Source organism: Tamandua tetradactyla, chromosome 4 (genome assembly GCF_023851605.1).
Source record: "Tamandua tetradactyla isolate mTamTet1 chromosome 4, mTamTet1.pri, whole genome shotgun sequence".
Taxonomy (NCBI): Eukaryota; Metazoa; Chordata; class Mammalia; order Pilosa; family Myrmecophagidae; genus Tamandua; species Tamandua tetradactyla.
This window is the reverse complement of record NC_135330.1, coordinates 13,156,742-13,184,674: the sequence shown is the minus strand read 5'-3', so window position 1 is coordinate 13,184,674 and position 27,933 is coordinate 13,156,742. Positions and strand designations below refer to the sequence as shown.

Below are 27,933 nucleotides of genomic sequence, written 5' to 3'. Positions count from 1 at the left end.
AATGGGGTTTCCTCAACGCCCGTGGGTTTCTGTCCCTACAGTTGCAGACAAGTGTGGTGCAGGGGTTAAGAGGTCTCGCTCCGGGGCCAGAGTGACCTATTGTTTGAATCTTGATTCTAATGATTATTACAGCTGAAACTCTGAACATGTAATTTTACCACTATAAGCCTGAGTTTTGTCATCTATAAATTGGAGAGAACAACAGTCTCCATCTTACTCGATTATTATGAGGACTCTTCCAACAAATATTTATTAATTACCTAACATGCACCAGACATTGTTTTAGCTGCAGAGGATAATACAGGTGAACAAAAGGAATAAAACTCATTTTCAACTTATTCTGGAGGAGGAGACAGGCAAACAAACAAATAAAAAGTATATGTAAATAAACATATATGTGTACATATTTAATTACCTGTATGTATTACACACACATATGTAATTTCAGATAGTAATAAGTATTTACCAATGAAAACAAAGAGAACTGGGGGTTGGGGTGCCAGGGGTGCTATTTTATTTGGGGTGATCTAGGATGGACTTTCTGGGGCAGTCATGTTTAAGGAGAGATCTGGATGAAGTGAGGACGTCCAGGCATGTGACTTACTAGAGAAAAGTGTTCCTGGCAGAGGAACCATCAAGAACAAAGGCTTTGAGGTGAGATTATGCAAATAAGGGCATAATAGCATTATTCACACAAAGTGAGCACTCAGTACTGACATTATAGCTGTTGGTTGATACCACCACTGTCGCCGCGGCTGTAAGAGTCGTAATGAAGAGGCCAAGAGATGGCCCAGGCAAGAAATGATGTCTGCCCGATACCCTGAGACCTTAGCCTGGGGTGGTGTGAGTTGGTGTTTCCCTCTATCCTATTTTCAAAGGCCTCTGGAGGAGTGCATGGCGTCCACCTGCCCCTCCATCTCCAAGATACAAGCTTCCCTCCCTCTGTCTCCTACTGCCTATCACATTGCTTCCAGGAATTCATTTCTGCACATAATATGGACTGTCAGTGTTGACTACTGTGCCCCTCAGGCCACCTTCTCAGCTTGTCTCATTTTGCTTTGGCACATAAGAACATAAGTGGTCCTATGGATTTGGACACAAATGGACTCACAGGCCTTTCCCTGTCTGGAGCTGTGGGATCAGCCAGGAGAAAAGAGGCCTCTAGTGTATTTTCTCTAGGTCACTTGTCAACCTAGCTTCCTCCCCTTTAACTTTCTCCACCATCATCTGCTCCCAGATTATTTTCCCTTCTGTCCCTCCAACCTGACCTTTTTTCCTCAAGTTCTATCTTTTACAAGCCTATGCCTGCCCCAGCACACATTTTAATATTTACCACAATTTGTGAAGGAGCAAAGTATGAATTCTAGGAATCTGAATTATGGAAGGGATTTCTTTTTTTTTTTCATAAAGAAATGCAACTTTATTATTTTCAAGTACATATGTAGTGCCTCAAACTACTCTTAGAAACGGTCACCAAGAAAAGGTCCTGTAGATGCTTCTTTAACAAATATATAAGGATCAGTGATGATTAGCCCATGCAATCTCTACTTCTAAATGGATATTCCTAAAGTGCCCAAAAAAGTATGTGTTTTGGGTAGACTAAATATACCATCCTTAGCAATAGTGTTTATCTTTTTAATTTACTAAACAAACACCATTTTTATGGATTGTGCAAAGATAAAATTTCATCCGGACAATGATCTCAAATGAATCAGGTCCAAATTAACATGGCTTCCCATTTGTATTTCCAAGCCCAAGGCAATGACTTGCTTATTTCAAGGTCCTTCTGATAATACAAAATTCCAGTGCAATAAAATAGCAGCCCTGGGAAACTGCTGATGGGTCTGACCTAAGGTTTGCTTTTCGTGCTCTTTCTTTTCTGGCTTAGGCCTTCTGTTTCCCTTAATTCTGTCACTTGTTTAACTCATCTGGGTCTCTGCAGAACACTCCCATTGCCTTCTAAGTCAGGCCTAGAAAATGGGCAGAGCTGCTTGTAGAGTACAGTGTTAGGTGGGGGTAAGGGACCTAAAACCAGCTCCCTATCGCAGGGAAACTGGGCACAATGATTAGCAGCATGAAGGGTTTTTGCCTGGGAGAAGCAGTCCTGGTATCTGAGAAGTCAAAGATGAGTCTTCTAACAATGTTTTTCCTCTTGTTTACCAAAGGAAAACATTCATGACCTAAGCTGATTTTGCATGGCCCTGGAAGACAGAAAGTTTCCAAGAACTTTTCCACCCAATTCCAGCGGATGGCCAAGGAACTCCTTTTCCAGGGCTGGTTTGGTGATGCCTGGGAATGACAGTGGTTCATTAGGATGGGCATAAAGGAAAAAGGGCTGGCAATGAACTAGCAGCTCTCTCACAGGGGAAAAATGTGGGGAGCCTTTGAGGATTCAGCATTCTAAAGGGTGAGGTGTCATCAAGCACATGATTGTGCTTCTGTGACATCTGGGCTTCCTGGACTAAATGGACAACTAACCAAGGCTTAGAGGGAAACTCTGTGTCAAACACATGTGGAATCTCAGGGAGTTCCTTGGTCTGCCTTCTGGTCCTGCGTCCACTGCTGCTGTGATGAGATTTGAATTTGGTCTCATGGCAGGGTACTCTAAAGGGACAGGACCCAGAGCTGGAGCCCACAACATCTATCTGGAGATTCAAGACATGTCAAATGGTCTTCTGTCATTGGCTCTCTCTTCTTCTCTGTCGCTCTTCCTTTGTTGTTTTCCTCCTCTGGTTGTACCCCAGCACCCACCTGGCTGCCCAACTCTCCTCTTGATTTTAGGAGGTTTCTAACTAGCCTCTTTCAGGGAGTTTCCTTTCCTGGCCTCAGACCCTTGCACTCACCAGCAGGATTTGTCTGTGATTGCAAGATCTGAGGGGGAGGTGAAGGGAGTGGTGAAGGAGAGGGCTGGAGAGATAAAGGGACACTTGGTGATCTGAGGGCTAACCTCCTGATTTAGACAGGTCTGTGCCTTTGGATGTTGGTCTGTTCTAGTAGGATCCCTAGTAGTGAGGGTGAAGGGATAGGGAATGGGGAGGCAACTGGGGTGACCCTCAATTCCTCAGGAAAAAAACAGATGTGGTGGGGTAGGGCAGGGTCTGGGGAGAGAACCCTAATAGGTAGTGTCTAATCTGATTGTTCACAGTGAGCTCAATGGGGCAATCCCCCTAAGCTTATTTGTCCCCCACCCACTTAGCCTACCAGTTTGCCTCATTCTTTCTCCCTAAATCTTCCCCATTTTTTTCTACCCCTCCACATGGCTATCCCTGCAATGCTTCTAGAGCACCCCATCTTTCCAGGATCTGGTTCTTCTTCCAATGAGCTCAGTAGTACGTCTCCTTTTCCACCCAACCTGTTAAGAGAGATTGGGGGTGGGGGATTGCAGAGTGAGCTTAAAAGAAAGTAGGAGATAAATCCCCAATGGGGTTTGGGGAGTTGCGGTTCCATGGGACCAGAAGCCTGGGAGGCTGAGGGAAGTAGCTACAGGCAGGTGAAAAGGGAGAGGAAGCAGATCTGGTGAGCTGGGGCCATGGATAGAAGGGTGTTTAGCCCTGGGAGGGTAGCTAGTGGTGGGGGAGCTGAACTTTGCTGGAGTTGGGGTGCTGCAGAGCTGCTTACCACCAGGATATCGCCGCAGGATCAGCTTGCGGACCTCATCATAGATGAAGATGAGGAGACTGTAGGGGAAGGCACAGAACCACCAAGTGACCCTGAAAGAAATGGAGAAAGAGAGTGTCAGGAGCCTGAGACGTTGACCCAGCGACCACATAAGATAGGATTCAAATAGACCAGAACTCGGCTCCTAGAAGGGGCTCCCATGCCCTCGGTGCCCCTCCCTCTGGCTCTGCTAGGAGGCACTCACTTGAGGGGGTACATGCGGAGGGCCACACCCATGCCCGGACAGTAGGACAGAAAGGCCGCCAGCGCCGTCTCCTCCAGGAGCCCGAAAATCAGGATCTTGTTCCTGGAAAGCCAATGGGAGGGGCATTCCATTTGGAAGAGCCAAGGAGGGAGAGAGCCAGGGAGACCCCTCATGGTGGAAGGGAGAACTATAAGTGCTCTCATCCTCCGTCTTCTCCACTTCCTGCTTTATGTAACCCAAGAAAGATTTTATTTTCCTTTTCTGCTTAGCGATTTCACCTCCAATAGTTGTCTATGGCACATAGTCATTAAATAAATGTTTGTACATGTTGGGTAAGGTGCCGTGTGCTGAGGATAGCATGGTCAGAGCCAGCATCTGTCCAGAGTCAGGAGTGGAGGAAGTGCGGGGCTGCCCTCATGCAGCTTATAATCACGTTATTGACCAAACCACGTGGTCTGTGAAAGTGTCTCCCAGCAAGACACTTTGGAAGCTCTGTCAGTGCAGGGCCTGGACATGTCTCACACCTTTGCAGTTGTTCATTGTACATGTTCAATGGAGAAGAGAATGTTTGTGAAGGACTTAGCACGGGGGAAGCTCACTGCATAGTAAGTGCTTAACACATGTGCACGATGTCAGAATTGGAAAGCAGGATGGACTAAGGTTATGAGGGTAACTCCCGGACTCAGACATGCTGAGTCTAATCCCAGCTTTGCCACTTATTAGCTTTTGGTTTTAAGCAATATTACTTAATTTCTCTGAGCCTCATTTTTTCTTCACGTAAAATGCAGATTATAACCTTTATGTCATAGGATTACCATGAAAACCATGGAAGATAATGCACGGAAAGCACGTGAACGTGGAAAATGCTCAGGCCGTATTATTGCTTGACTTTTATATTCTTATATGCTGCAACTCGGTACAGTGTAAGCCGGTGTTTTCTACATTTTTCACCCACTAAGGACACCTCTCTGTTTTCTTCTGTAAGGCCACATTTTAACATGATTTTTGTTTCTCAAGCTGCATTTGTAAATGAGTAATAAATATACTTCCCCATTTAAAATGAATTACTAACATATATAGCTTCCAAAAAGAATTTGAGGATTATCAGCACATGATTTACACTATCTTATAATATTGTTATACTGTAGTTTGTGGTATGTTTTCTTCCTTTTTGTCTAAGAATGGTAAAATTTTAGTAAACCAGGGAGACTTCTCATAGGTAAATGCTCGATTTCCATAAAGCTTTTTGAAATAATGCAAATATCGTGGCTGAGGAGCCTTAAGGACCTGGGATCCCAGGTGGCACCTGAGGTGCTCTGAGGCTGCCAGGGGACAGGGGCTGTAGGGATGAATGCTTCTTGTCTGTACCCAGCCTGACTTTCACTTTGTTTCTTTCCCACTTGTCTCTCAGAGGACTGGATTTAGCCAGCTTGGTATGTTCCCATCTTCCTGTATCTCCATGAACTGCATACTAAGTCCCCGGCCCCAGAACTGTATCCAATGTCTTTGAACTCTCTGCTCCTTGTTTTTTCTCACTGCATTTTCCCATCAGAATCTTTAGTTTGTTGGAATCTCCTTCCTTTGTGTTAATTTTCTTTAACAGACTTTTCACTTTCCTCTCCCCAGGATCTTAAATGCTATTAACTTCACCAGGGTTTTGGCATCTTTTTCTTCTTTTCCAAACTGAGAAATTGTGACAAAACTCAGTCGGGGGTTGTGGCCTTTGGTTTATAGTAGAAGAAAATAAAGAAGACGGAAATGATCAGCTTCAACATTCACCTGCGGTAAATACTGGGTACCTAAGAGGTGCTGGCTCAGTGACAGGTGAGCCCCCACAAGGTAATGATGAACCTGGATGAAACTTTATCAACTGGGTGGACTTAGGCACATCGTTTACCCTTTGGGGGCTTTTAGCCATAAAATGAAAATGATAACATCTGCCTCACAGGGCTGCTGGGAGGCTAAACAATGCCTTTCAGGCATTTAACACAGAGCCCGACCTGTGGGAATTCCCGCTATAGGGGGCCACTGGATGGGAGCCTGAGCAGCTCACAGCCCCCCCACGGATCACACAGCACCACAGGGCAGGTACTAAGTCCAGCGCTGCCCACCAAGCCTACAGGGACACACAACAGCCTGTATTTAGGGCTCGGCAATGGATGGGGCTGTTGGCACTGGAATACGAGTTGCAGTAAGGAAGGAGGATGAAAAGAGATAAGGAAAGAAGATGCAAAGGAAGGAAGGTGGAAGGAGGGAACCATTAACATGGAGCAAAATTAAAACAGAAATAGACTTCCTCTTTACCAGGCCATTTTCCAACCTGGCTCTGGATGCACAGCTAGGTAAATAAAATCTAATGTTATCTTCCGTCTCCCCCACCTCCCAACCCCAGCAGATCTGGGCCCAGGGTGGGTTGGGGTGCCCTGGATCTGGAAGCCTAGGTGGTCTGGGTTGGTGAGTGTGCCCAGATCATTCTCTGCCTGGGTAGGGGTGCCCGGTGGAGGTGGGATGCTCACTTCATGCCCTGCTGGAAGACTGAGTTGCGGCGGGTCTTGCAGATGATGAGGTCAGCCCACTGTACGACCACGATGCTGGCAAAGAAGGCTGTGTGGCACGTGAACTCCACCACCTTCCGCTGCTCGTAGGTCTGGGGGAGAGGAGATGAGAGTGTCCAAGAAAGGAGTACGACTAGAGTGTAGCATGGTTCAAGGGCAGTTGTTTAAACCCTGGGTACCGAATTACACTCGCAGCTCTGTGCTCCAGTTGGCCACTATTGCCCTCTCCTGCCAGGCACTTTGCCCCACCCCCTCACACCCATGCACTCACCCACTCCTGTCCATAGCTGTCCTCCAGGTCATTCTTGGACCGGTCATCCCAGTCGAGGCGGATTCCCAGCAGCCGCGATGGCAGAAAACCATTCTCTGCCAGGATCACGAAGTAAGTGAAGAAACCACCCAGAGCCTGGATCATTCCTGTGGGTAGCAGGCAAAAGGCAGAGGACCTTGGTCAGAGGAAGAAGTAGTGTGGTGCCAGCCCCAAAAGGCCAGCAGTGGACGTTTCTGATGCCAGGAGCATGTCCCTGTCTTGGAATTTTACTGGAGGCTCATCTCTCCAAAAGCTGGGGAAAGAACCTTCTTGGGGTTCCCTCCCAAGCCCAGGACCCCAGCCGCACCTATCTGTCCGTAGGCCATGCTGATGAGCCTCTCGTTCACCAGCTTGTCTGTTTGGGGGTTGCGTGGTTGCCGCTTCATGATGTCACTCTCAGCTGCCTCATAGGCCAAGGAGATGGCAGGGACCTGTGTGGATGGGGGAGAGGAGGGCATGGGCAGGGACGTGGGAAAACACAGGAGGAGGAGAAGCAGTGAAGAATCTTTGACCTAACTCAACAATCACTTATGAAAACATTAAGGCTGATGCTTGTCTTCCCTTTAACTAAAACAGGAATCCCATCACAGCCTGGTCAGCGGCCCCTGATGCACCCCTCCTTCCATCTGCTGCCCGTCCCCACCCACTGCACCCAAGTGATGGCCTTGCCTGTCCCCTCCCCATAGCCCCAGCCTCACCATATCTGTGCCCAGGTCAATGCAGAGGATGGTCACAGTGCCCAGAGGCAGGGGGATGTTGGCGATGATGAACAGCAGAAAGGGGGTGATCTCGGGAATGTTGCTGGTCAGGGTGTAGGCGATGGACTTCTTCAGGTTGTCGAAGATCAGGCGGCCTGTGGGGAGGTTCTGAGGGCATGAGGGAGCTTAGAGGGACCTTACCCCACCCCCAGCCCCTGAAGTGTGGCAGCCCCATCCTCCTAGGAGAGGATGATTCTATGTGTCAAGGAAGCTAAGGTAGGCTGCGGATGCCTGGAATTCTAGCCTGACTCGGGGTAAATGGCAGGGGAATCAGATAGGCTGGGCTTCCCAGCAGCCTCCTCACCCTCCTCCACCCCTGTGACGATGGAAGCAAAGTTGTCATCCAGCAGGATCATGTCAGCAGCCTGCTTAGAGACGTCAGAGCCAGAGATGCCCATGGCAATGCCGATGTCCGCCTTCTTCAGGGCGGGGGAGTCGTTCACCCCGTCCCCTGTCACTGCCACAATGGCTCCCTGGGGAGGAGATACAAGCGGAACCTGAGGATGAAGTCCCTGCACATCCTTGGCCCCAAGCCAGGGCTCCTTATCCTTTCTCTCTTTCCCAAGTCCTCAAGCTCTGCCCTCCACCTTGACTTCTGACAGCCCACTCCTGGCTCCCACCTGCTTTGCTCACCTGCCTCTGACATCCCTCCACGATGATGAGCTTCTGCTGGGGAGAGGTCCGGGCAAATACAATCTCTGTGTGGTTCTTGAGGATCTCGTCGAGCTGCTCTGAAGTCATGTCCTTGAGATCAGAGCCATGCACCACGCACGCCTTGGCTTCTCTGGAAGATGGGGCGGAGGCAACTGATTTCTGGCACCTGGACCAGCCCTGCTGCCTCTCCTCACCACCTCCAGAGCTCCAGTCTCCCCAGGAGGTTGGGCTCCCCCACTGCTTCAATTTTCATTTCCCTCAATGCTCAGTGACCTTTTTTTTTCATTTCTCTCTTTGAGGAAATGACACTACACTCTCACCATGGGGCATCATCACAGTCAAAAGCACAATTTTCAAGGCAATGTGTTAGGTCCTTTATACGTGTCTTATTCTTGTAGCAGCCCTGCAATGTAGATATGATCCTAATTTTACAGTTGAAGAAAATGGACGCTCAGAAAGGTAAAGTGACAACCCCAAGTTTACACGCTAGTTAGTGTAACCAGCTAACTAGTGGTACTAGTTAGTGCCATGGCCTGGACACAAATGTGGGGCTGAGTAACCAGTCACTGAGGCATCATAGGAAAGGCTTATAAAGGTCCCAAATACAGATCTGCAGGGGATATTCAAGTGTTCTGTGGGTGAGGATGGGTTGATCAGTGACAGGGAATTCCTGGAAAGGCCCTACCTGGGGTTGACTTGACTGACAGGGATGTTGAGCCGAGCTGCAATGTCCTCTACGGTCTCATTGCCCTCTGATATAATGCCCACACCTTTGGCAATGGCCTTGGCTGTGATGGGGTGATCCCCAGTCACCATGATCACCTAGTGGGAAGGAGAAAAGAAAAGGGAAGCAGTATTAGGGTTCTTCCTCCTTCTTTTCCCAAAACCAGGAAAATCCAGACTTTCAGATGTCTCAGGCTGTTAGATTCCAACTAAAATAATGAAATCTTGAATCCATGCATGGGTGTGTGGCAAATGACAATGACAGGTTGGGTTCGGAGGATAAGAGATAGTTTCCCTAAAAGGAAGAAAGCATCCATGACAGAGTAACAAGATAATGAGGGCCTCTTTGAAGAGAAGCATTGAAGATTAGGAGTTTGGATTTCGTGGGATATTAGGCTTTCAGAGCTGGAAAGACCCTTAACAATCTCCTCATTTTACAGATGGGAAAACCAAGGCTTACAGAGGTCAGGTGATTTGCTCAAAGTCCCAGGGACCCAGTGCTAGCACATGTTTTTCTTAGTGTCCAATATGATTGCTGCAGGCCATCTAACTGAACAAGAGTGATGAGACAGAGATAGCCCACCCCTGCCTCCCAGCCACCTTGCTTGCCTCTGCCATCCCTCCATGAGGTCAGAAGAGGGTGGTTCCTGTGTTAACTATGATGATGTTCATTGTTGTTGAAGAATAGATGGGTTGGGTTGAGGGAAGAAGGGGTAACTGCCATCTTAGAGGACAACTGAGAGGTTATTACAAGTATAAGGTGATCAAAGCTGAATTCGGATAGCACTTGCATGTGTGGGTTTATGGGGCAAATCCAACAGATACTGAGAAGGAGCCCTCTTTGGGCCCTACTTCCCTCTGTTCTATCCCCACCACACCACTGAAACTGCTCCCAAAGGCCACATGGGCCTCCTTATGGGAAAACAGAAGCTTCTTTGCAGCATCTCATCCTACTTGACTTCTCTGAGACATTGGGTTTTGTTGACCCTCCTCTCTTTGAAACCTTCCCCACCCCTAGTGTCCATGTGCTCCTTTATCCTTGGTTCTTCTCCACCCCTCTTCATGTTCTTCTGAGTGCCACCTCCTCAGGATGGCAGCCAAGAGAGTAAGGAAAACTCTAGCTTTGGAGTCAGACTACTGGACCAAGGTTTGAACACTGACCCCACCTACGGGGCCCTGGATGAGTCAATTCACTCTGAATCTCAGCACAATGGAGAAGACTATTCCTCTCAATGAAATGGCATCAGGTGGACGGTCAATAAATGTTAGCTATGTACTACCACCCACCCCCTTCTTCACTGGTTCCTCTTTTTCTACTTGCTCCTAAATATTGGTGTGGTCTAGGGTTTCAGTCTCCTTTTCTTGACTCATGTCCTCTTCCTGGTAAATACAGTAAAATTTACTAGTATGTCTTTAATTTGCACCATGTGTTAATGAGACTCAAATCTCCAATTCTGACACTCTCTCTTGAGCTCTAAAGCAAATCCCAACTTCCCCTGGAACATCTCTCCCTAGGAATCTTATAGACACTTCAAAGTTAAGGGCAAAAGTGAACTAAAAAAAAAGCTGTCTCTTTCCATCACTCCCACCAAACCTTTTCTACTCTCCACCTTAGATACTCTCCTCTCTATTCCTTCTGTCACTTTGTCTCCTATATCTTTCTCACCTCTCATGCCCAGGTTGAGGTCATCAAGTTCTCAAAACATTTCTCGAATGTAACTTTTCTCCTCCTCCCTTTGTCACTGCCTTAGTTCAGGTCCTCACCCTTGCCTGAACTATTGGAATAGCCTCTAATTTGTTTCCCTGACTTTGTTCCTTCCCCAAATCCAGGCCCTCTTCCATCCAGGTATCATCTGAAAAGCCAAATCAGCCCTGCGATACCTGGGGGCTCTCTGTGGACAGGAGGAGACAGCCCAAGTCTAGCACTTAGGCCAAGTGGCCCTGACCCAACGTTCCAGTCCCAATTCCCAGTGTTCCTCTGCCACCTCTCCCCCGCCACACACACTCACACCCGGACAGTCTAACCACAGCAGGGTACACACTGTTCCCTGATCTTCACTTGCCTTCCTCTCCCTTGTTGCCTCACAAAGTCCCCTGCAACCTTCAAAGCCCAGATCAAATATCATCCCCTCTGAAAACACTGTCCAGCTCCCCGAGGCAGAATTAACTGCTCCCTGCTCTGAGCTCCCAAAGAGGTACGTTGTCCATGCCTCTGTGAGCATTCTCATCACAGTGAGAAGCTACCTGATGGAGCAGAAGACCATGGGCCCCCAGACAAGGGCACCAGGTTTCACATGCCCAATCCACCTCTTACTAGCAGTTTTATTTTAGGAAACGTACTTACTCATTCTGTTTGCTTTATCTTTAAATGGAACTAATAGTGTCTACCTTAAAGAGAAGTTCAAAAATTACTTGCATATAAAGCACCATGTTCTCTAGCGTGATGGTTAAGAAACAGCAGACTGCCTTGGTTCTGGTTCTGGTTCTAATACCTATTGTTTGTGTAGCCTTGGACATATTACTTTGTGCCTCGGTTCCTCTCTCTTTAAAAAACAAGAAAATACTCCCTGCTTATTATATTGTAGGACTGTTGTGAAGATTAAATGAGATCATACAGGTTTAGTGCTTGGAACAGTGCCTGATTCATATAAAAATTCAAAGAAATATTAGCTGTTTCTATAATTACAGTAGGTGACCCATAATAGGAACTCAATGACGATGGCTATTCTGATTGCGCTGTGATTAACTGTAAAGGCATCATAAACTTCAGAGGCCGGGTACTGTATCTTACTCATTTTTGTATCCTGAGTGCCTAGCTCAGTACCTGGCCCTCAGTAGACAGGCTGATTGAGTTGAACTGATCTGGTAACAGGTGAGATATTGAACAAAGAGGAGCAATTGTAATCACAAGAATTGGTGACCAGGGAGGTTAAGCAAGAAGGTAAAGAGCAGTGTCCTGGACACAGGAAAGTAAGCTCTAGGATGGAAGCGGTGTTTGAAGAGTACCTGGTACTCAGTTGTTAAACGATAAATATTTGTTGAAGAATAAGCATAGCACAGACGAGGGAGTAGTCAATGAGAAGCTATTGCAGTTGGACAAGAGAACCTAGGAGAGGTGCATGTGAGTGTAATGAGTACCAAAGCCAGTCTCCAGGGCTTATGGGAACAGTGAGTAGTCTCAGCAAGAGCTTGCTAATCCCATCCCGAATGGTTAGAGAGAGTGGACAGTAGTTGGAAAGGGTAACACAGGTCTCCAAAATAGGGATACCAGAGGATGCTTGAAATCTGGAGGGGTGCACATACAGATGGGACCATTAGCTGAGCTGGGTATGGGAAACTGATCACCCTCAACAAAAGAGATGAGGGTGAGAGCTCAAAGGCAGGGGTCAGCTTCCATTTTTCCTTGCACATGGGCAGTCTGTCCCTTGAGTCAGTGGGAAGGAGGCCACCAATGACCTGGGCACCCTCAGGGCAGCTACTCTTGCAGTTCCCTCATCTTTGGCATGAGAGAAGATAGGATGGAGGGGTGGGGAAGGCCGGTACCTTGATGCCTGCACTTCGGCACTTGCCCACAGCATCTGGCACAGCAGCGCGGGGAGGGTCAATCATGGACATGAGCCCCACGAAGCACAGCTTTTCCGTGGGAAAGTTCAGTTCATCCGTGTCAAATTTGAAGCCCCGAGGAAACTTCCCAGAGGGCAAATTCAGTTGGCAGAATCCTGAAGGGGGGCAGAAGGGAGACGTGAGAACAGGGAGGGGGCTGTCTAGACGCCCCTCGAGCCCTTCACCCCGTGGATGATGCCACGGAGGCTTGGGGGCCCCTTTCTCAGCCCCGTTCCTGTCTCTGGTCACTCACCCAGCACACGCTCCCCCAGTCCTCCCAGTTCCATGTAGGCATTTTGAAAGGCGTCTTGCATCTCCTTGTCGAGAGGAATCTCCTTGCCCTGTACCAGGATGGAGGAGCACCGGTCCAGGATGCGCTCAGGGGCCCCCTTCATCACCAGCACATGACTCTGGGGGCTGTCTTCTCGTTCGTGGATGGACAGCTGAAGAGAGGACAGGCAGTTATGGGAGGCCAGAGGGAACATAGTCATCTCAGTTGCCCCCGTGCCTGACACAGGGCCTGGTACAGAGCAGAAGCTGGCAAGAAAATGTCCCTTAACAAACAACCCCTGCTCCATCAAAGGTTGTCAACATAAGCAGAATTTCCACGTGTAGAGGGGTATTTGGACTTCATGGTCCCAACTCTTGAAACCTGCTAGTCACCTTCTCATAGGATGTTCACTCATTCATTCAATGAATACTCGTTAAGGGCAGTTAAGAGCCAAGCAGGAGGTTAGGGACAGGATGGCTCTCTCCTAAGCATTCCCTCACCATACTGGCCTCAGGAACACCGATCTTCCTTTACCTCTCTGATTTGTACATAACATAGCTATGAGTGGCATTAACACATGTTTAAAGGCTGAAAGATTTTTTTTAGGTTGTGAAATATATATTCAAAAAAGCAATAAATTTCAAAGTACATTGTAACAAGTGGTTACAGAACAGATTTCAGAGTTTGGGTTAGAGATCCACAATTTCAGGTCTCTTCTTCTAGCTGCTCCTAAAGAAATACAGATATAATGATTCAGCAATCATACTCATTTGTTAAATTCCATCTTCTCTGTTATGACTCCTCCTTCTCCTTTGATCTTTCTCCCAAACTTTAGGGGTATTGGGGCTATGCCCATTCTTTCTGACTTTTTCGTGTTGGAAAGGGGTGATGATAAGATGAGAGAGGAGGATGGAACCAGCTGATGTTCTGGAGAGGTTAGCCCCTGTGGATTTCAGGACTTATCTGACCTAGGAACTCATCTGGAAGTTGTAGGTTTCTGGACAATAGTCGTAGTGCATGGAACTTTTGTAGAAGCTCGGCTAGAGCTCTAGGTGTTCTTTAGGATTGGCAAGAATGGTTTTGGTTGCAGTTTGGCAAACCATGGTCTATAGCAATATCTAGCTGAAGCTGTGTGAGTAGCTTTCAGAATAGCCTCTTGACTCTCCTTGAACTCTCTCAGCCACTGATACCTTATTTTGTTTTAATTCTTTTCCCCCATTTGGTCAGGCAGGCATTGTCGATCCCAGGGTAAACACTGAAGGATTTTATCAGGCAATTACAGAAGTATGGTTCAATACAAGGGTGGAAGACAGGAAAACAGGGTCAGAGGATGGGAAGCTATGGGAAGAAGAGTCGGGAGGGTGATCGGTTTTTAGTAAGGAATGAAAGTTTGGGAGTTAGGGGATAAGAGCCAACCAGACATGTAGTTACAGGTTTCCCTGAGGGAAGAGGTAGAGGTGAGGAGACATGAACCTCAGATAATCCCACTCCCTGGTGATTCTTCCTTGGATTTGTACCCTCCCCACCCAACCCATCATTCATGATCCTCCCTCTTCCCTTGTCCTGGCACCTCAACCAGACCTGGTACTTGTTGGTAGAGTTGAAAGGAATCTCTGCCACCTTGGGGTTCCTCTCCCTCATCTTCCTCACTGAGCCACAGGACAGCTCAATGCACTTGAGCAGAGCTGACTCAGAGGCATCACCAGCTGTGTCTCGCTGCAGAAGAGAATTCAGTGCCATGAGGTAGGGAGGGAATGGAGTACCAACACAGGTGACCACTGAAGGCCCCAAAGCAACCATAGGGTGTGATAGCAGAAAGTGGGCAGGCTTTGGAGACACCTAGAGACACACCCATTCTGTGCTCTGATCTCCTACCTTAGACACAGAGATGTTCTCCTGCCCTGCCTTGAACACAGCACGGTTGCAGAGACCAGCAATTCTTGACAGGGCTGTCCACGTGGGCGATCGTTTGTCAAAAGTGGCCCCTGGAAGGAAAGGAGGGAGAACCAAGAGCTTGGATGTCCTATAGAGCCCCTGTCTCACACCCTCCCCCCATTGCAGAGCCCTTAGCACCCGTCAGTCCCCTCACACCCTTCTGGAGGGCTTAATCACCAGACTGGTCTTCCGTGGTGTCGGCCTCATGGATCTGGTTGTCGAACCACATGTGGGCGACGGTCATGCGGTTCTGGGTGAGGGTGCCCGTCTTGTCGGAGCAGATGGTGGAGGTGGAGCCCAGCGTCTCCACCGCCTCCAGGTTCTTCACCAGGCAGTTCTTCCGTGCCATGCGCTTGGCGGTCAGCGTCAGGCACACCTGGCACAGAGAGAGGGGAATCCAAAAAGGGTCTGGCCTGGAGCTGGAGATGCCTGTGACCTCACCCAGACCATGGCGCTATCCCTCTTCCTTTGATCTTATTAAACACAAACACCAATGGGTGGGATGAAGGTGTAAATAGTGAATGCATTCAATTTTAGACAAGTCAAATTGAGATTATGGGTATATGTTAAGGTGAAGATGTCCATTGAGGAGCCGAAGATATTTGACTAGCTCTCCAGGGAGGGCCAGAGTTGGAGCAGGAGATCTGGGAGTCATCCCCACAGAAGGGGCCCAGAAAGCTGCATAGGGAGATGGGCTCACTCCAGGGGACATAGCAGGAGTGCAGAGAGTTGAGGCCTAAGAATCAGTGTTAGAGGAGAAGGAGGAGATTCTGCCAGGAGATCCAAGATAATGACTTGTAACAGATACCAACAAAGGAAAGGAGTCTAGGAGAGTGGGCAGCAGTATTGAGTTCAGCAGCAGAGCTAAGGATGGGAGGTGAGAAATGTCACTGGATTTGTAGTTAGTCCCTGGTGACCTTTGCAAGAACCGTTACAGTAGAGCTGGCCAGGATGATGCCAGATTGCAGGGAGAAGAGGACACAGTGGTGAGGAAAGGGTGACTATGAAGACCACAGATTCCAGAAGGGAAACTGAGTGCCAGAATAGATTTTTCAGAGGCTCAAACTCTGAGCCACGTATTAATTAATTTCTGAGTATGTCATCATATATGTGATTTTAGGGACTGGAAGGGAAGAACTTGCTGAAAAGCAGGAAGTAACTGTGCCTCCATCACTTTTGAGGAGACGTTAACCTGACCTTCTCCTGATGGCACCTTAGCCCATCCCACTCACAGTGACCGTGGCCAGCAGCCCCTCAGGCACATTGGCCACGATGATGCCGATAAGGAAGATGACAGCCTCCAGCCAGCTGTAGCCCAGGATGAGGGACAGCACGAAGAAGGAGACACCCAGAAACACGGCCACGCCTGTGATCAGCTGGATGAAGTGCTCGATCTCCATGGCTATGGGTGTCCGCCCAACCTCCAGGCCCGAGGCCAGAGTGGCTATGCGGCCCATCACTGTCCGGTCCCCTGTGGCAATCACGATGCCCCTGGCAGTGCCTACAACAAAGGAGAAGACACTGGGCTGGGTGCACTGGAGGGTCAGAGGGTTCTACTTCCCAAGCAAGGAAAATCACCGGAGAGTAAAATGACCCAGATCCTGGAGGTCACGTTCCTTAGATTGCACCTCACTTGGGCTTACCCTCCCTCATCGATTGCCGGTGCAGCACTCATACAAATGGCACAACTCAATCAACAGAAAATTATTTTCTCTTATACTTAGGCCCAGGAAGAAGGCCTGCAGGTCATCTCAAAATTCAAATTGAGGAGATTCAATAAATGAAATCAAAATATCACCTGTATCTTTTCAGTCAGTCTCATACATATCATCCAAAAGCATATTATGAGCATGAACTAAAGCACTCATTATAGATTTTCTACATAATATTAAGATTTTCTTTCTCAGCATCAGGCAAAAATCTCTAAAGAAGAAGCTAGACAATTATTGGTACCCATGGGGACACTGCAGGGGTCTTCAGGGAAGTATAGCTTAATGCGAAAAGCATGGATGTTGGAGCCAGCAAACCTAGGCCTTAATCCTTGTTTGAATTCTCACTGACAGGCTATTTTAGTAATCTAGTGAGCTAGTGCTGTGATTCTCTTAGATCAGTGCCTGGTATGCAGTAGGCACTCAACAAATGTTAGTTCCATTCACTTCCTTTTCCTTTCTTCAAAGCCAATTTCAGAGGAAGCCATGGGGGTGTTTTACCAAGCATTTCTGAATAAGTACAAAGTATAGGGAATGAAGAATAAATCTCAGCGTGTTAGTACACGAAAATTTAATGTGTGGTATTATAATTCCAACTAGGATAAAAAGTTTAAACCCAATATATAGAAGAGAAATGAGTAAAGGGAAGGGGAACATGTGGAGTTGGGATATTAAGACTCCTTTGCCCATTTTCATAGGCCTGTGGTCTATTAGGTCCGTTTGTCCCACCATCTCTGATCCCCCTCCTTCTCAGTTCAGCCCTGTCTTGGCTTACTGGTGTGACCACAGAGATTATGGGTTTTAGAAATGATTGGATCTTTGCCATTAAGTGATGGCAGTACTGGAGTTCTCGTCAGTCTTTGTTCATCTCTAGAACCCAGGGCAGGAAAGGGGCAAGCTGGGCAGCTTGTATGAAGGGAACAATTCCTTTTGGTGTAGCACATGCTTAGATACAGCCTAAAGGAGGGTTCAAGTGCTCATCTGACCTGAAAGCTTTCCTGATCCTCCTGCCACCTGGGGCTCTGGACAGGAAAGGGTCGGAAAAGGAAGCAACTAGTCCCAGAGCCAGGAAGAATGGAAGGCATCTATCAAACCCAAAGGCTCCTGGGAGTCAAGGTTGGTTTGGGGCATCATTATGTAGGGGTGGTATGGGGGTGGGTGGAGATCTTGGCCCAACATCTGAAGGCTTCAGAATCCACTTAGCCATCAGGTAGACAGAGTAAGGATCTTCATATAGAGGGAGAACTTTCTCAGAGTCATGCTGCCCCTTGCTATCTGGAAGAGACCATTTCTGTACTATTTGGGACTCTTGGAACCCTCAATTCCCTCATCTATGGCAGGGCTATTGCCAAGTAAGCTCTACCACAGCCTCCCCTCTGACTGGGAATTTAGGATTCACTCTTCCGTGGGTTTGAACTAGGAGGCAGAACATCCCTGCAGGCTAACTTCTCACCTTCAACGCAGTTGGTAGAGAAGAAACAGATATTGCGGGTCTCCAGAGGGTTCTCATGGGTGAATTCAGGGGAGCGAGTCTGGGGCTCTGACTCGCCTGTCAGGGAGGAATTATCCACCTGAGGAGGAAGGGGATGTGCAGTCATCAGACTGGCAGAGGCACTTGCACACAAACAGCTGTCTCCCGACTCCAATCGCATTTTTCATCTCCATGACACAAGGGACAAAATTACACTTGCCCTTGTCACATATTTATAGCATTGCTCATCTACTGCCCCTGCTCTGGTTTGGAATGCTGGCTCTTACTGACTCATTACGTGACCTTGGGCTAGTTACTTAACCAACAGAGCCTCCATTTACTCATCTCTAGAATGGGGGATGTAACCAGAATAGTTGCATTGCACAACTACAGGGGATGCCACTAACCTTGTAGTCTATGAAAATGGCACTTCTTAGGGTTGTCCAGAGCACAACCTGTGCGGCCACATACAAGTGCCCTGCGTGATTATGCCATTCTTGTAGAGTTAAATTAGATAGCATATGTGATATATATATATATAAGGCACTGGCACACAATTGATATGCAATGCAGATTGTTATAAAGTGGATGTCAAAGAAATACCCCTGGACACAGAGCAATCCTAATGCATAGATACAAGAAGACAGTGCATAAGCACTATGTGCTGAGGGCATGGGGGGCTGTTTACATTTGGACCTGGGTTTCCCAACCTTTAAACCTCTGATTGGGCCACCCTCTGCTCATCTTCTAAAAGCCAGAGTCTTAGACTACAATTGCTCTGTAATGACCTTCTTACCTTACATCCGTGAGAAGAGATGATCCGGAGGTCAGCAGGGACGCGGTCTCCACCCTTCACTTCCACCAGGTCTCCCACCACCACTTCTTCTGCATTGATCTGAATCTTCTCGCCTTCCCGCACTACAAGGGCTTGCTATGGGGATGCCATGGGATCTCATTAAGTGTTCATCTCTACCCCTGCCTTCCTGTCCTGCTGGTCTCCCACTTCTCCCCCAACTCTAGCCAAGCAACAAAACTAGATCCTGGTGTTGAGAGCCAGCGAGTCTTTTCTGCTCCAAGCTGCCATCTTAGAGCACAAGTTGATGAGAGGGGATATGCTGGAGTCTCCCAGAAAGCACATGCCCAGCCCGGATCCAGTCCTACCATCATCTACCTGAGGCACCATATTCTTGAAGGAATCCATGATCTTGGAGCTCTTGGCCTCCTGGTAGTAGGAGAAGCAGCCAGTAACGATGACCACAGCTGCAAGCACCACACCCAGATAGAGCTGATAAGGAGAAAGAGTTTGAGGGCCCTGCTTTCTCCCAAACTCAGAGGGGCAGCTCAGACTTGGGATGGGTATTCAATGACATCCTAGATGAAAGCCTAGACCTTTGTTTATAACTGGAGTCAAGAGTGGTAAGACCAAGTCCTACTCTCTAAGTAATCTTCCAACTCCTCTTAAGACAGTAAAGACTGGGGAAAGCTTAGAGAGCTCCCGGGCTTTGACTTTCTTTAGGGAGTGTGGACTCAGGGATGCAGAAAAGCCAAACCCACCTAAGTGGGAGATGCAGTATCATTTGTTAATGAGTGTACCTGTGTCTGTGTGTGTGTGTGTGAGTCTGTAGAGTGGTTTACTTTACAGATATAAACACAAGCCTCACCCTTTCTCAGCTTTTAGTGCGGGGGCTGTGGGTGTGATTTGGGGCCTTTCTCCTTGCCTTCTTCCCCCTCATACACACACGTTAGCAGGGATTTGGGGCTGGAGGGCAGGGTCCTGGGCTGGTCCAGGTGTCAGGGGCGCTGACTTACATTGTCATTGGACGGCTCATCTTCCATGGCAGCCTGGATGCCGTAGGCCAGGAAGCACAGGATGGCCCCAATCCACAGCAGGATGGAGAAGCCTCCGAAAAGCTGGCGGCAGAACTTGACCCACTCAGGGGTCGTGGGCGGTGGGGTGAGGGCGTTGGGCCCATCCCGGGCCAGGATGTCTTGGGCCCGCTGATTGGTAAGGCCCTGAGGGAGGCAAGGCAAAGTGTGGACGCACTGCTGGAACCGTCCCAGCCCCTCACCCCTTCCTATCAGCTCCTTCACAGGGGTAGAAGACCCCACCTGGTTGGCAGGGGTGGGAGACAACCAGGGGAGGCCACCTAGAGAAGGTAGCTTTTGGGACAGGACTTGGAGGCCTTTGAGGGTTGAGAAGGATTTTTTAAAAAATATTTTTATTGAGAAATCATCACACATATCCAGCCCATCCATGTATATACAATCAATGGCTCACAATATCATCACATAGTTGTGTATTCATCACCATGATCATTTTAAGAACATTTGCATCACTCCAGAAAAAAAAAAAAACTTATATATCCCATACCACTTATCCCTCCCTCTCCTTGACCACTAGTATTTCCATCTACCCAGTTTTTTATCCTTTATCCCCCCTATTGTTTATTTATTTATTATCCTTATTTTTTTTACTCATCTGCCCATAGCCTGGATAAAAGGAGCAACAGATACAAGGTTTTCACAACCACACAGTCACACTGTAAAAGTTATATAGGTATACAATCATCTTCAAGAATCAAAGTTACTACTGAAGAGGATTTTGACCATGGCTCCACCTCTAATTATCATCAGATTGAGACACATTTTGGTTAGGGACGCAGCGTCTCCTTTGGAGGCAGCCTGAATAAAACACCTCAACCAGTTACTCCCCCATTTTCCTTACTTCAGATTCCTACTTTCCCAAGGATTGGAGAAGGGCTTTGTGATAGTTAGTTCTGGTATCAACTTGGCCAAGTGATTATGCCCAGTGGTCTGGTCAGGCAAGCACTAGCCTGACCATTGCAAGGATATTTCGTGGCAGTTGAGAAACCGGAAGGCTGGTGTATTAAATCATCAGTCAGTTGATTGCATCTGTGGCTGATTACATCTGTTATCAACTAAGGCATATCCTCCACGATGACATAGTCCAATCAGTTGAAGGTTTTTAAGGAAGAAGAGAGACTCTTTCACTGCATCATTAGCCAGCGAGCCTTTCCTGTGGAGTTCTTCCAAACCCTTCTTCAGAGCTTCTAGCTTCATAGCCTGCCCTATGGATTTTGGACTCTTCCATTCCCAAGGTTGTGTGAGACACCTTTATAATACACCTTTATACCTCATATTTATAGATCTTTCCTATTGGTTCTGTTTCTCTAGAGAACCTTGACTAACACAGGCCTTGTATTGTTGATAGTCAGCGACACACAGTTTGGGCAATAACCTGCTTTTTCCCTCAGCAGTCCTCACCTGGCCCTATTTCCCTAGCCCAGACTCATTCAAATGCCCCTTGACTGTTTCCCCATTGTATCCCATGCCTGATTCTAGAGCTGCACTCACCATACTGCATTGGAATTCTGTGTTTATATTTCATTCAAATAGTAGACTTTGAGCTCTCTGAAGGCAGGGACCACTTCTCATCTTTGTGTCCATTCATTTATTTATTATATATATTTATTATATATAAACATATATTGAGCCCCTTCTACATGCCAGGGACTATTGTTGGCTCTAGGGAGCCAGAGATGGGCAAGACCAATAAAATCCCTGCCCTCGTGGAGCTTATGTTCTAATGAAGTGACACTACAATGAACAAATAAAGAAATACACATTAATGCCAGATAATGAAAAGTGTCATTAAGGAAAATATAGTAAGGTAAAGGGTTGGGGCAAGGAACTTTAGAAAGGACAGTAGGGGAAATCCTGTAGAAGGAGACTAACATCCATTAAATTTTTGATTAATGATCCTCCTTCGGAAAATGATGAGCTTGGTAATCCAGCTATGCTATGTACTATTTATGTGACCTTGGGAAGTTACTTTCCTTCGATGAGTCTTCTTGCTTTAATAAACAGATTTAAAGTACCTCGCAGGATTGTGGAAAGCATTAGAGAAATGTGTGGCAAAATGTCTATCACAGTGCCGGGAACATAGCAGGGGCCCTATAAGTGATCATAATAGTAATGGGCTACCTCCCTAGTTCTATGTGTTGGTTCTGTGAGAGGTTGTGTATCACTGAAGCTGCTCAGAGTAGGAGGAAAGAGCCCTGAGAAACTCTGAAAAGTCCTGGGTTCCAGGATACACAGGGAAAGAGCTCTGGGCCAGGAAGCAGGGGATCTGTGTTAGAGTTCTGCCTCCGCCATCAACTGTAGGCAGTCACTTGGGCCTTGGTTTCCTCCTCTGCCTTTATATTGCTTGATTCTCTCTCCTCCTTGGTGCCCTCCCCAGAAGCTCCTCAACTCACCTTGGACAGGTCCACTTGGTATTTGCGGCCCAGCTCATCCAGGGACAGCTTGTGGTCATCCTGGGGAAGGAAACAGTGTTACTCTGGGGAAAAAGGCTGGGGAGGAAGGCATCTGGAATGCAGGCGAGGGCACGGAGGCGAGGGCATGGGAGGTTGGCCATGAGCTTCTCTGAGTCTCTCCGGGGTCCTCCTCCAGGTCCTCACCATGGCCACCTCCTTCTTCAGCTCGTCCAGCTCCTTCTCTTTCTGTTTCTTCTTGCCGCCCCCATTCTCCGCGGTGGTGGCAGCAGGTGAGTACTCGCGGCCGACCTGCAGGAGGAAGGGAGAGCTCAGAGAGTCGGGGAGGACAGAGGCAGTGGGGCTGCAACCTCCACTCCCACCCAACAGCTGGGGAGCCCGGGCACTGAGTGTGGGGTCCGTGGGTTCAAAGGCAGAGATCATCCCCAGGGAGGAAAGAGAGATTGGAGGGAAGAGGGGACCCCAGGTCCTCAGTTTGCAAACTATTTGCCTAGCCACTGGGGCTCCACAGGAGGGACAGGGCAAGCTAAGGGGCTCAGGACTCAGAAGCACCACTCTTCACTGATTTTACTTGGGTTTCTGCTAAGATTTTGTTTGTTGAAAGGGCCTTGCTGCTGTATACAGAGTTAAACAAACAAAAAGTTTCAAAAACACCCTCTTTGATTATTTAGGAGAATTCTGGATGGGAGTGGATGGGGAGAAGTAGAAACGTTCTGTCGGAATGCCTTTGCCCCAACACCACGGCTACTTTTCATAGAGACGATGAGGCCATTGGGGGAGTGAGAGTCCTTGGTGAGCCGGGGCTGAGACCAGGGAAGTATCTGGAGGAGAACAGGGAGCAATAGGGTACGGAGGTGGAGTGGCGGACATGGAATGAGCAGGGCTAGTAATCTGAGAGCACTTGGAGAGGAGGAGCGTATTCTGAAAATGGGAGCCTCAGATGTGCTGGAGACCCTCTGCAACCTGCCGGGCAGGTCTGTCCATTATGGGGCAAAAGCCAATTCACATGGCATGAGGCCCCAGAGCACAACTGGCTAAGAAGGCAACTGGGCCCCATTTATGCAAGAAATATAATTGGTTCTGAGAATAAATCTAGACATAAGATGCATATGGCTCCTAGGTCCGGGCTGTCCTGGGTCATCTGGTAAGATCAGATCTTGAGGGTGGGTGAGATGCCGAGGTTGGCATTTCCGAGAGATGTCACCACTGCCCCCTTACCCTCAGGAGAGTGGTATGAAAGGCACGTTCATCTTTCTGGTGTGCTCACATTCAAAAGCACTTTTTTTTGCTTCTCAACAAAAGAAGTTTCTAGGTCTTCTTTTGATGAACTTTTTTACTGTAGCCTCACAAGGCCCCCATTTATCTCATCCTGTAGGGCCTGTGGTCCAGATTCTAGGGCCTCACCAGGAACTTCTGGGGGTGGGGAGAACGATTTCTCCAAAGGGTGGGGCCTCTGGGGGTGATAGGAGAGCAGGGGGCTTGGGTGAAGGACTGGGGTGGACATGACTAGCGCCCCAGAAAGGTGCCCTCTCATTGTTCCTTCCTCTCCAGTCCTCTCTCCTCGACTTCCCCCAGGACATAGTATCCTTGTCACAGAGGTGCTGCTCATTTCTGCCCAGTGCCTCAGTTTCCCCACTGGACCCTAAGGGCAGTGCTAGGCTTTCAGGGATGAACTTTTCTATATTATAGTGCAAATTTTCTCCATAAAGAGTAGATATCTGTGTAGCGTCTATAGCTGAGGTGTTTGCCTTTTTTTTTTTTTCCCGTCAGAGTCAGAAGCAACCCCAGGAGTGTGGCAGCTGCCTGTGGCTAAGAAGTCTCAGATCTAGCACCCTGAGAGGTAGAGGAAGTCGGAGCTGTGAAATCAGAAACAGGAGGCAGTGGCTGAAGGTGAACAGTGTTGTTACAGACATACAAGCATGCTGAAAGGATATGGGCCTTCGGAGGAGGGGTTGCTCAGAAGTGCTTGTCTCAGTAAAAGTGACCACTAAACCTGGCATTTGTTTCCTTCGGAAGCGTCTATGAATGAAGTATATTTTCAGCTCCCTAAAGGCTGATCATATTGGGGAGACCACCAGAAGGAATAGTTCTACTTCTTCCTTCCCTGGTTTCTTAAGAGGATTCATTTAATGGAACGAATTGAGGTGTTTTGGGACCACTAACTCTTCCCTTGGTGGGCCAGAGCTGAGAAAAAGATGAAAGCAATGAAGGGGTCAGGGGCCAGAGATCAGGCTGGACAAGCTTAATCCTGCCCTCTGGGGGAAGGACAAGGTCAGGTCATGCATACAGGAAAGGGCCAAGGGCAAAGCTCATTTAAATGTGAAAGAAAGTTCATGGAAATTAGGATCAAAAGCATATTTATATTTTAAAAAATTGCTGGCGGGCGGGCCACGGTGGCTCGGCAGGCAGAGTTCTCGCCTGCCATGCTGGAGACCCGGGTTCGATTCCTGGTGCCTGCCCATGCAAAAAAAAAAAAAAAAATTGCTGGCCCAAGCGCATTTGGCATGCTGGATTGCAGCTGAGCTAAGCAGCACCAAGCAGCTCCCTCTTTCCCCGAGCTCCCACTCTCTTCTTCTATGGGCCTGGGACTTACTGCCCCTTCCCCTCCTCCTGTCCTGGCAAGAATCTCCAGCTCTGCAGCCAGGAGCCTGCAGAGATTTGGGGCCAGTGGCTGCCCAGGCCAGAAAGAAAGACAGGAAGCAAGGACCCCCCTTCTTCTCCCTCTGCCCCTCCCTCCCCCATCCACTAGCTCCCCTCTCTGGGTCTTGAATGCTGAAGGAGAACAGAGAGTTCTTTCTGAGAAAGCCAGAAGCTGGGACAGAGTGGGGGCAGCTGGAAATCGGCCAACCCAGCCCCCACCTCAGCCTCTCGTGGCAGCTGGAGAGGACCAGGCGCCCTCCCACCAGAGTCGTCCCTTCCCCCAGCTCCCACGGTGCCCTTCTCGGCCACAGGGTGATGGGTGACAGTGAGGCCTTGCAGCGAATGAAGCTGTGGTGGAAAAAGGAAGAAGAGGTGAAATGGATGTGGGTTGGGGTGTTTCCCTCTTAGGGGTCTCCTGGTAGGTTGGGCTCTAGGCCCTACATGCTGCTGATTCACTGAGCCTCCCTGCCCAAGCTAACCAGATCTGCCCTCCTTGCAATTGCCTCACCCATAACCGCTGGGGGCAGGAGTGAAGGGGATTTCAGGGGTTGGTGGGGGAGCAGAACAGACCAGGCACCTTAGAGTCTCCTAGAGAAATCAAGGTCAGATCACTTCCTAGGCAGGACCTCTTGCACAGGTCCGCCTTGTCCTGGGCTGGGCTAGGGTAGCGGTCCACCTCCTCTCCTTCTCTCTCCACTAGGGGTGGGGCAGAAGAAAGCTGGCCATCAGGTCGGACCTGGTGGCTCCCTCAGAGGTACCACACCTCAGCAGGGGAAACCCTCTCCTGGGGACAACCAAGGAGCTACTGAAGGTGCCAAGACAGCATATCTTCCCACAGTTGTGCTCTCTTCTTCCTCGTAAACCTTCACCTCACCTACACCTCCTAAGGGCTCACAGACACTCACAGGCTTACACACTCATATCTGTGCTCATGCATGCTCCAAGGCTCTGCAAACCTCTTTTGCAAATTTGCCTGCTGAGACATGGACTCAAGTGCTTACCCATGTTTAAATTCCAGCCTGTGGAGAACACATGGGTTGCGGACACACACACACACACACACACACACATACGCACGCACGCACTCAATTTCTATTTATAGCTCCCACCCAAGCTCAGGAACCCTGGTGTCCAGGCTCAGAGTTTTCCCAGCTGCTAAACTCAGTGCAATAACATGTCCTTGTCTGACCTCTCCTGGGCCCAGAGACTCCCCCACGGCCCCCCGAAGGCACTCTCTTTCCCTGGAGCCCGCCCACTGCTCACCATGCCCTTTCCCTTGGTGCCCTCCTTTGCCAGCATTCCGCAAAAGGAAAGCAGCCAGGCCCAGTGTGTACAGGGACTGGGTCATTTTTCTCCATATGGAAATTTCATTTTCAAGACCTCGAAGCCCTCTCGCTGCCTCTCCCACCCCCCGCGCCCGCCCTGGGGTTGTTAATCTCCCCCTGGCACACCCAGGGCTGCAGATGCCACCGACACGGGCAGCGCTGGATGGCGGGGGGGCGGGGGCAGGCTGCTCTCACCAGCTGAGGACAATGTACCTAGGACATCCAGGGGGGGTGCTGGGCTGGGGGCTGGGGGCACACCCGCCCTTCCTCCCCCACCCCAGCTGTCCCTGGCACTCAGGGCCCCTGGGGCTGGTGTCCGGAACTGCCTGGTGACCCTGGGAGCAGGATGCTCCACTGACCCCCCAACGACCTCAGATGGGGCCTCCATCCCTCCGCCTGGGTATCCCAGAGGGGAGAAAGGCCGGGAGGACAAACAGGACCAAATATCCCTTTGGCTGAGAGGCCGAGAGTGTGGACAAGAGATGCGGTGACAGAAGCCAGGGGACCGTCCTGGGATGTGGGGGGACGAACGGGGGTGGAGACACAGGGATGGGGAGGAAGGAGGGCTGGAGGGGGTCCGTGGTGGGCCGTAGAGCTAGTGGGGTGGGGGACACAGAGTGAAGGAGATGGGGCTTGGGCACGTGGGTGCCGCGGACGCTGGCACACGTGTGTCCTCTGGAGGCTGTTAGTCCCAACTTTCACCGCCCGCCTGGGCCAGCTGCTCTCTGCCCCTCACTCCACGTCCCCTCCCGCCTGGTCCTTCCTCGCTGGCCGGAGACCCCCCTTCCGCCCCCACAGAGCAGCTCCAGATCTTGGGGATACTCACCCCACGGCCCATCTTGGGGCAGTGTGGCAAAGGGGACCAAGGCTGGAGTAGCCACCGGGGGAACCCCCAGCTCGCACCAGCCCGTCAGGGACAGCCAGAGACCCCGGCAGACAGACAGAGACAGGCGAAGCCACAGGGTAGCTTTAAATAGGTCCTTCTCCCCTCCTCCCCCTTTCCCTCCTCGGGAAAGAAACGTTTGTTGAAACAGGATCTCAGAGGACTCCTCCCCTCCCGCCCCTTTAGCAACTGGCCACTTGTCCCTGTGAGTGCCCCCCCCCCAACCTCCCTCTGGTCTGTGGCAGGCACAGGAGTGGGTAGCAAGGAGAGGGGGTGGGAGCGGGGGATTGCAGAGGGGGCGGGAGGGGGTGGGAACCTGTGGAAGGGGGGTGCTGTCAGCTCAGAATCCCAGGATGTGAGGGGCCAAGGAGCTGGGTCCTTCCTCTTGTTTTTCAGATGGGGAAACTGAGGCCCAGAGAGACTGAACAGTTTGAGCTGATGAAACAGAACCTGAACCCAGGTTCCGGAGTCTACAGCCCACCTCCCAGAAGGAGAAACTGAGGTTATTCCCTCTGCTGTAGAGGTTGCAGTGACACTAAAGCACAGACACTGGCGTTTGCACCCAGGGCCCACCCCTGCAGACGAGACACCTCCTAGTGCCACCGGTCGGGCTCCAAGATGATTCAAGAGGCAGCGTGAGCCTGGAGGTGAAAGGGAGAAGGCCCCCAAGTCCTCACAGATGCAGTCTCTCCTAGGTCTCAGAGGAGAATCAAGGCTTCGGGAACTCGGGAGGCAGCTGGGAAGGGGCAGGCGGAGGACAGAGGGGACCAGACGGAACCAGGAGGGAAGCTCTGGGCCCAGCCCAGTGGCATCCGTGATGGCATTGCTGGGTTTTGTTAACCTCTGTTTACAGAAAGGACATGGCATTCCCTTTGTCACAATGGAGAAGCTCTGGGCTAAATCTCTTCCTGGGGTAGAGGGTTGGAGTGGAAAGAGAAC

The 27,933-nt window shown here is 49.4% G+C and overlaps 1 protein-coding gene across 1 annotated transcript; it reads right to left on the bottom strand.

Annotated features, from left to right (window-relative positions):
* Positions 1-391: 391 nt before the first annotated feature.
* Positions 392-27,106, bottom strand: ATP1A2 (ATPase Na+/K+ transporting subunit alpha 2). Its single transcript, XM_077156614.1, has 23 exons — positions 26,938-27,106; positions 22,333-22,437; positions 22,129-22,188; positions 19,661-19,864; positions 19,023-19,136; positions 18,648-18,782; positions 17,834-17,951; positions 15,904-16,172; positions 14,849-15,047; positions 14,612-14,721; positions 14,318-14,452; positions 12,719-12,908; positions 12,406-12,581; positions 8,825-8,961; positions 8,119-8,269; positions 7,790-7,958; positions 7,426-7,580; positions 7,035-7,158; positions 6,689-6,834; positions 6,379-6,509; positions 3,863-3,964; positions 3,619-3,710; positions 392-3,352 (listed from the first exon to the last, which is right to left on the bottom strand). Exons 1-23 carry the CDS (start codon positions 26,947-26,949, stop codon positions 3,324-3,326), a joined length of 3,063 nt encoding a protein of 1,020 aa, XP_077012729.1. The 5' UTR covers positions 26,950-27,106; the 3' UTR covers positions 392-3,323.
* Positions 27,107-27,933: the final 827 nt, after the last annotated feature.

Bases quoted from the DNA above. Each gene is read 5' to 3' on its own strand.
- ATP1A2 (XM_077156614.1), bottom strand. The intron at 19,137-19,660 runs GTAAGTCAGCGC...TCTCCTTATCAG, and splicing joins ATGAGCCGTCCAATGACAAT to CTCTATCTGGGTGTGGTGCT. The intron at 16,173-17,833 runs GTGAGAAGTTAG...CCTTTGTTGTAG, and splicing joins CTCTACCAACTGCGTTGAAG to GCACTGCCAGGGGCATCGTG.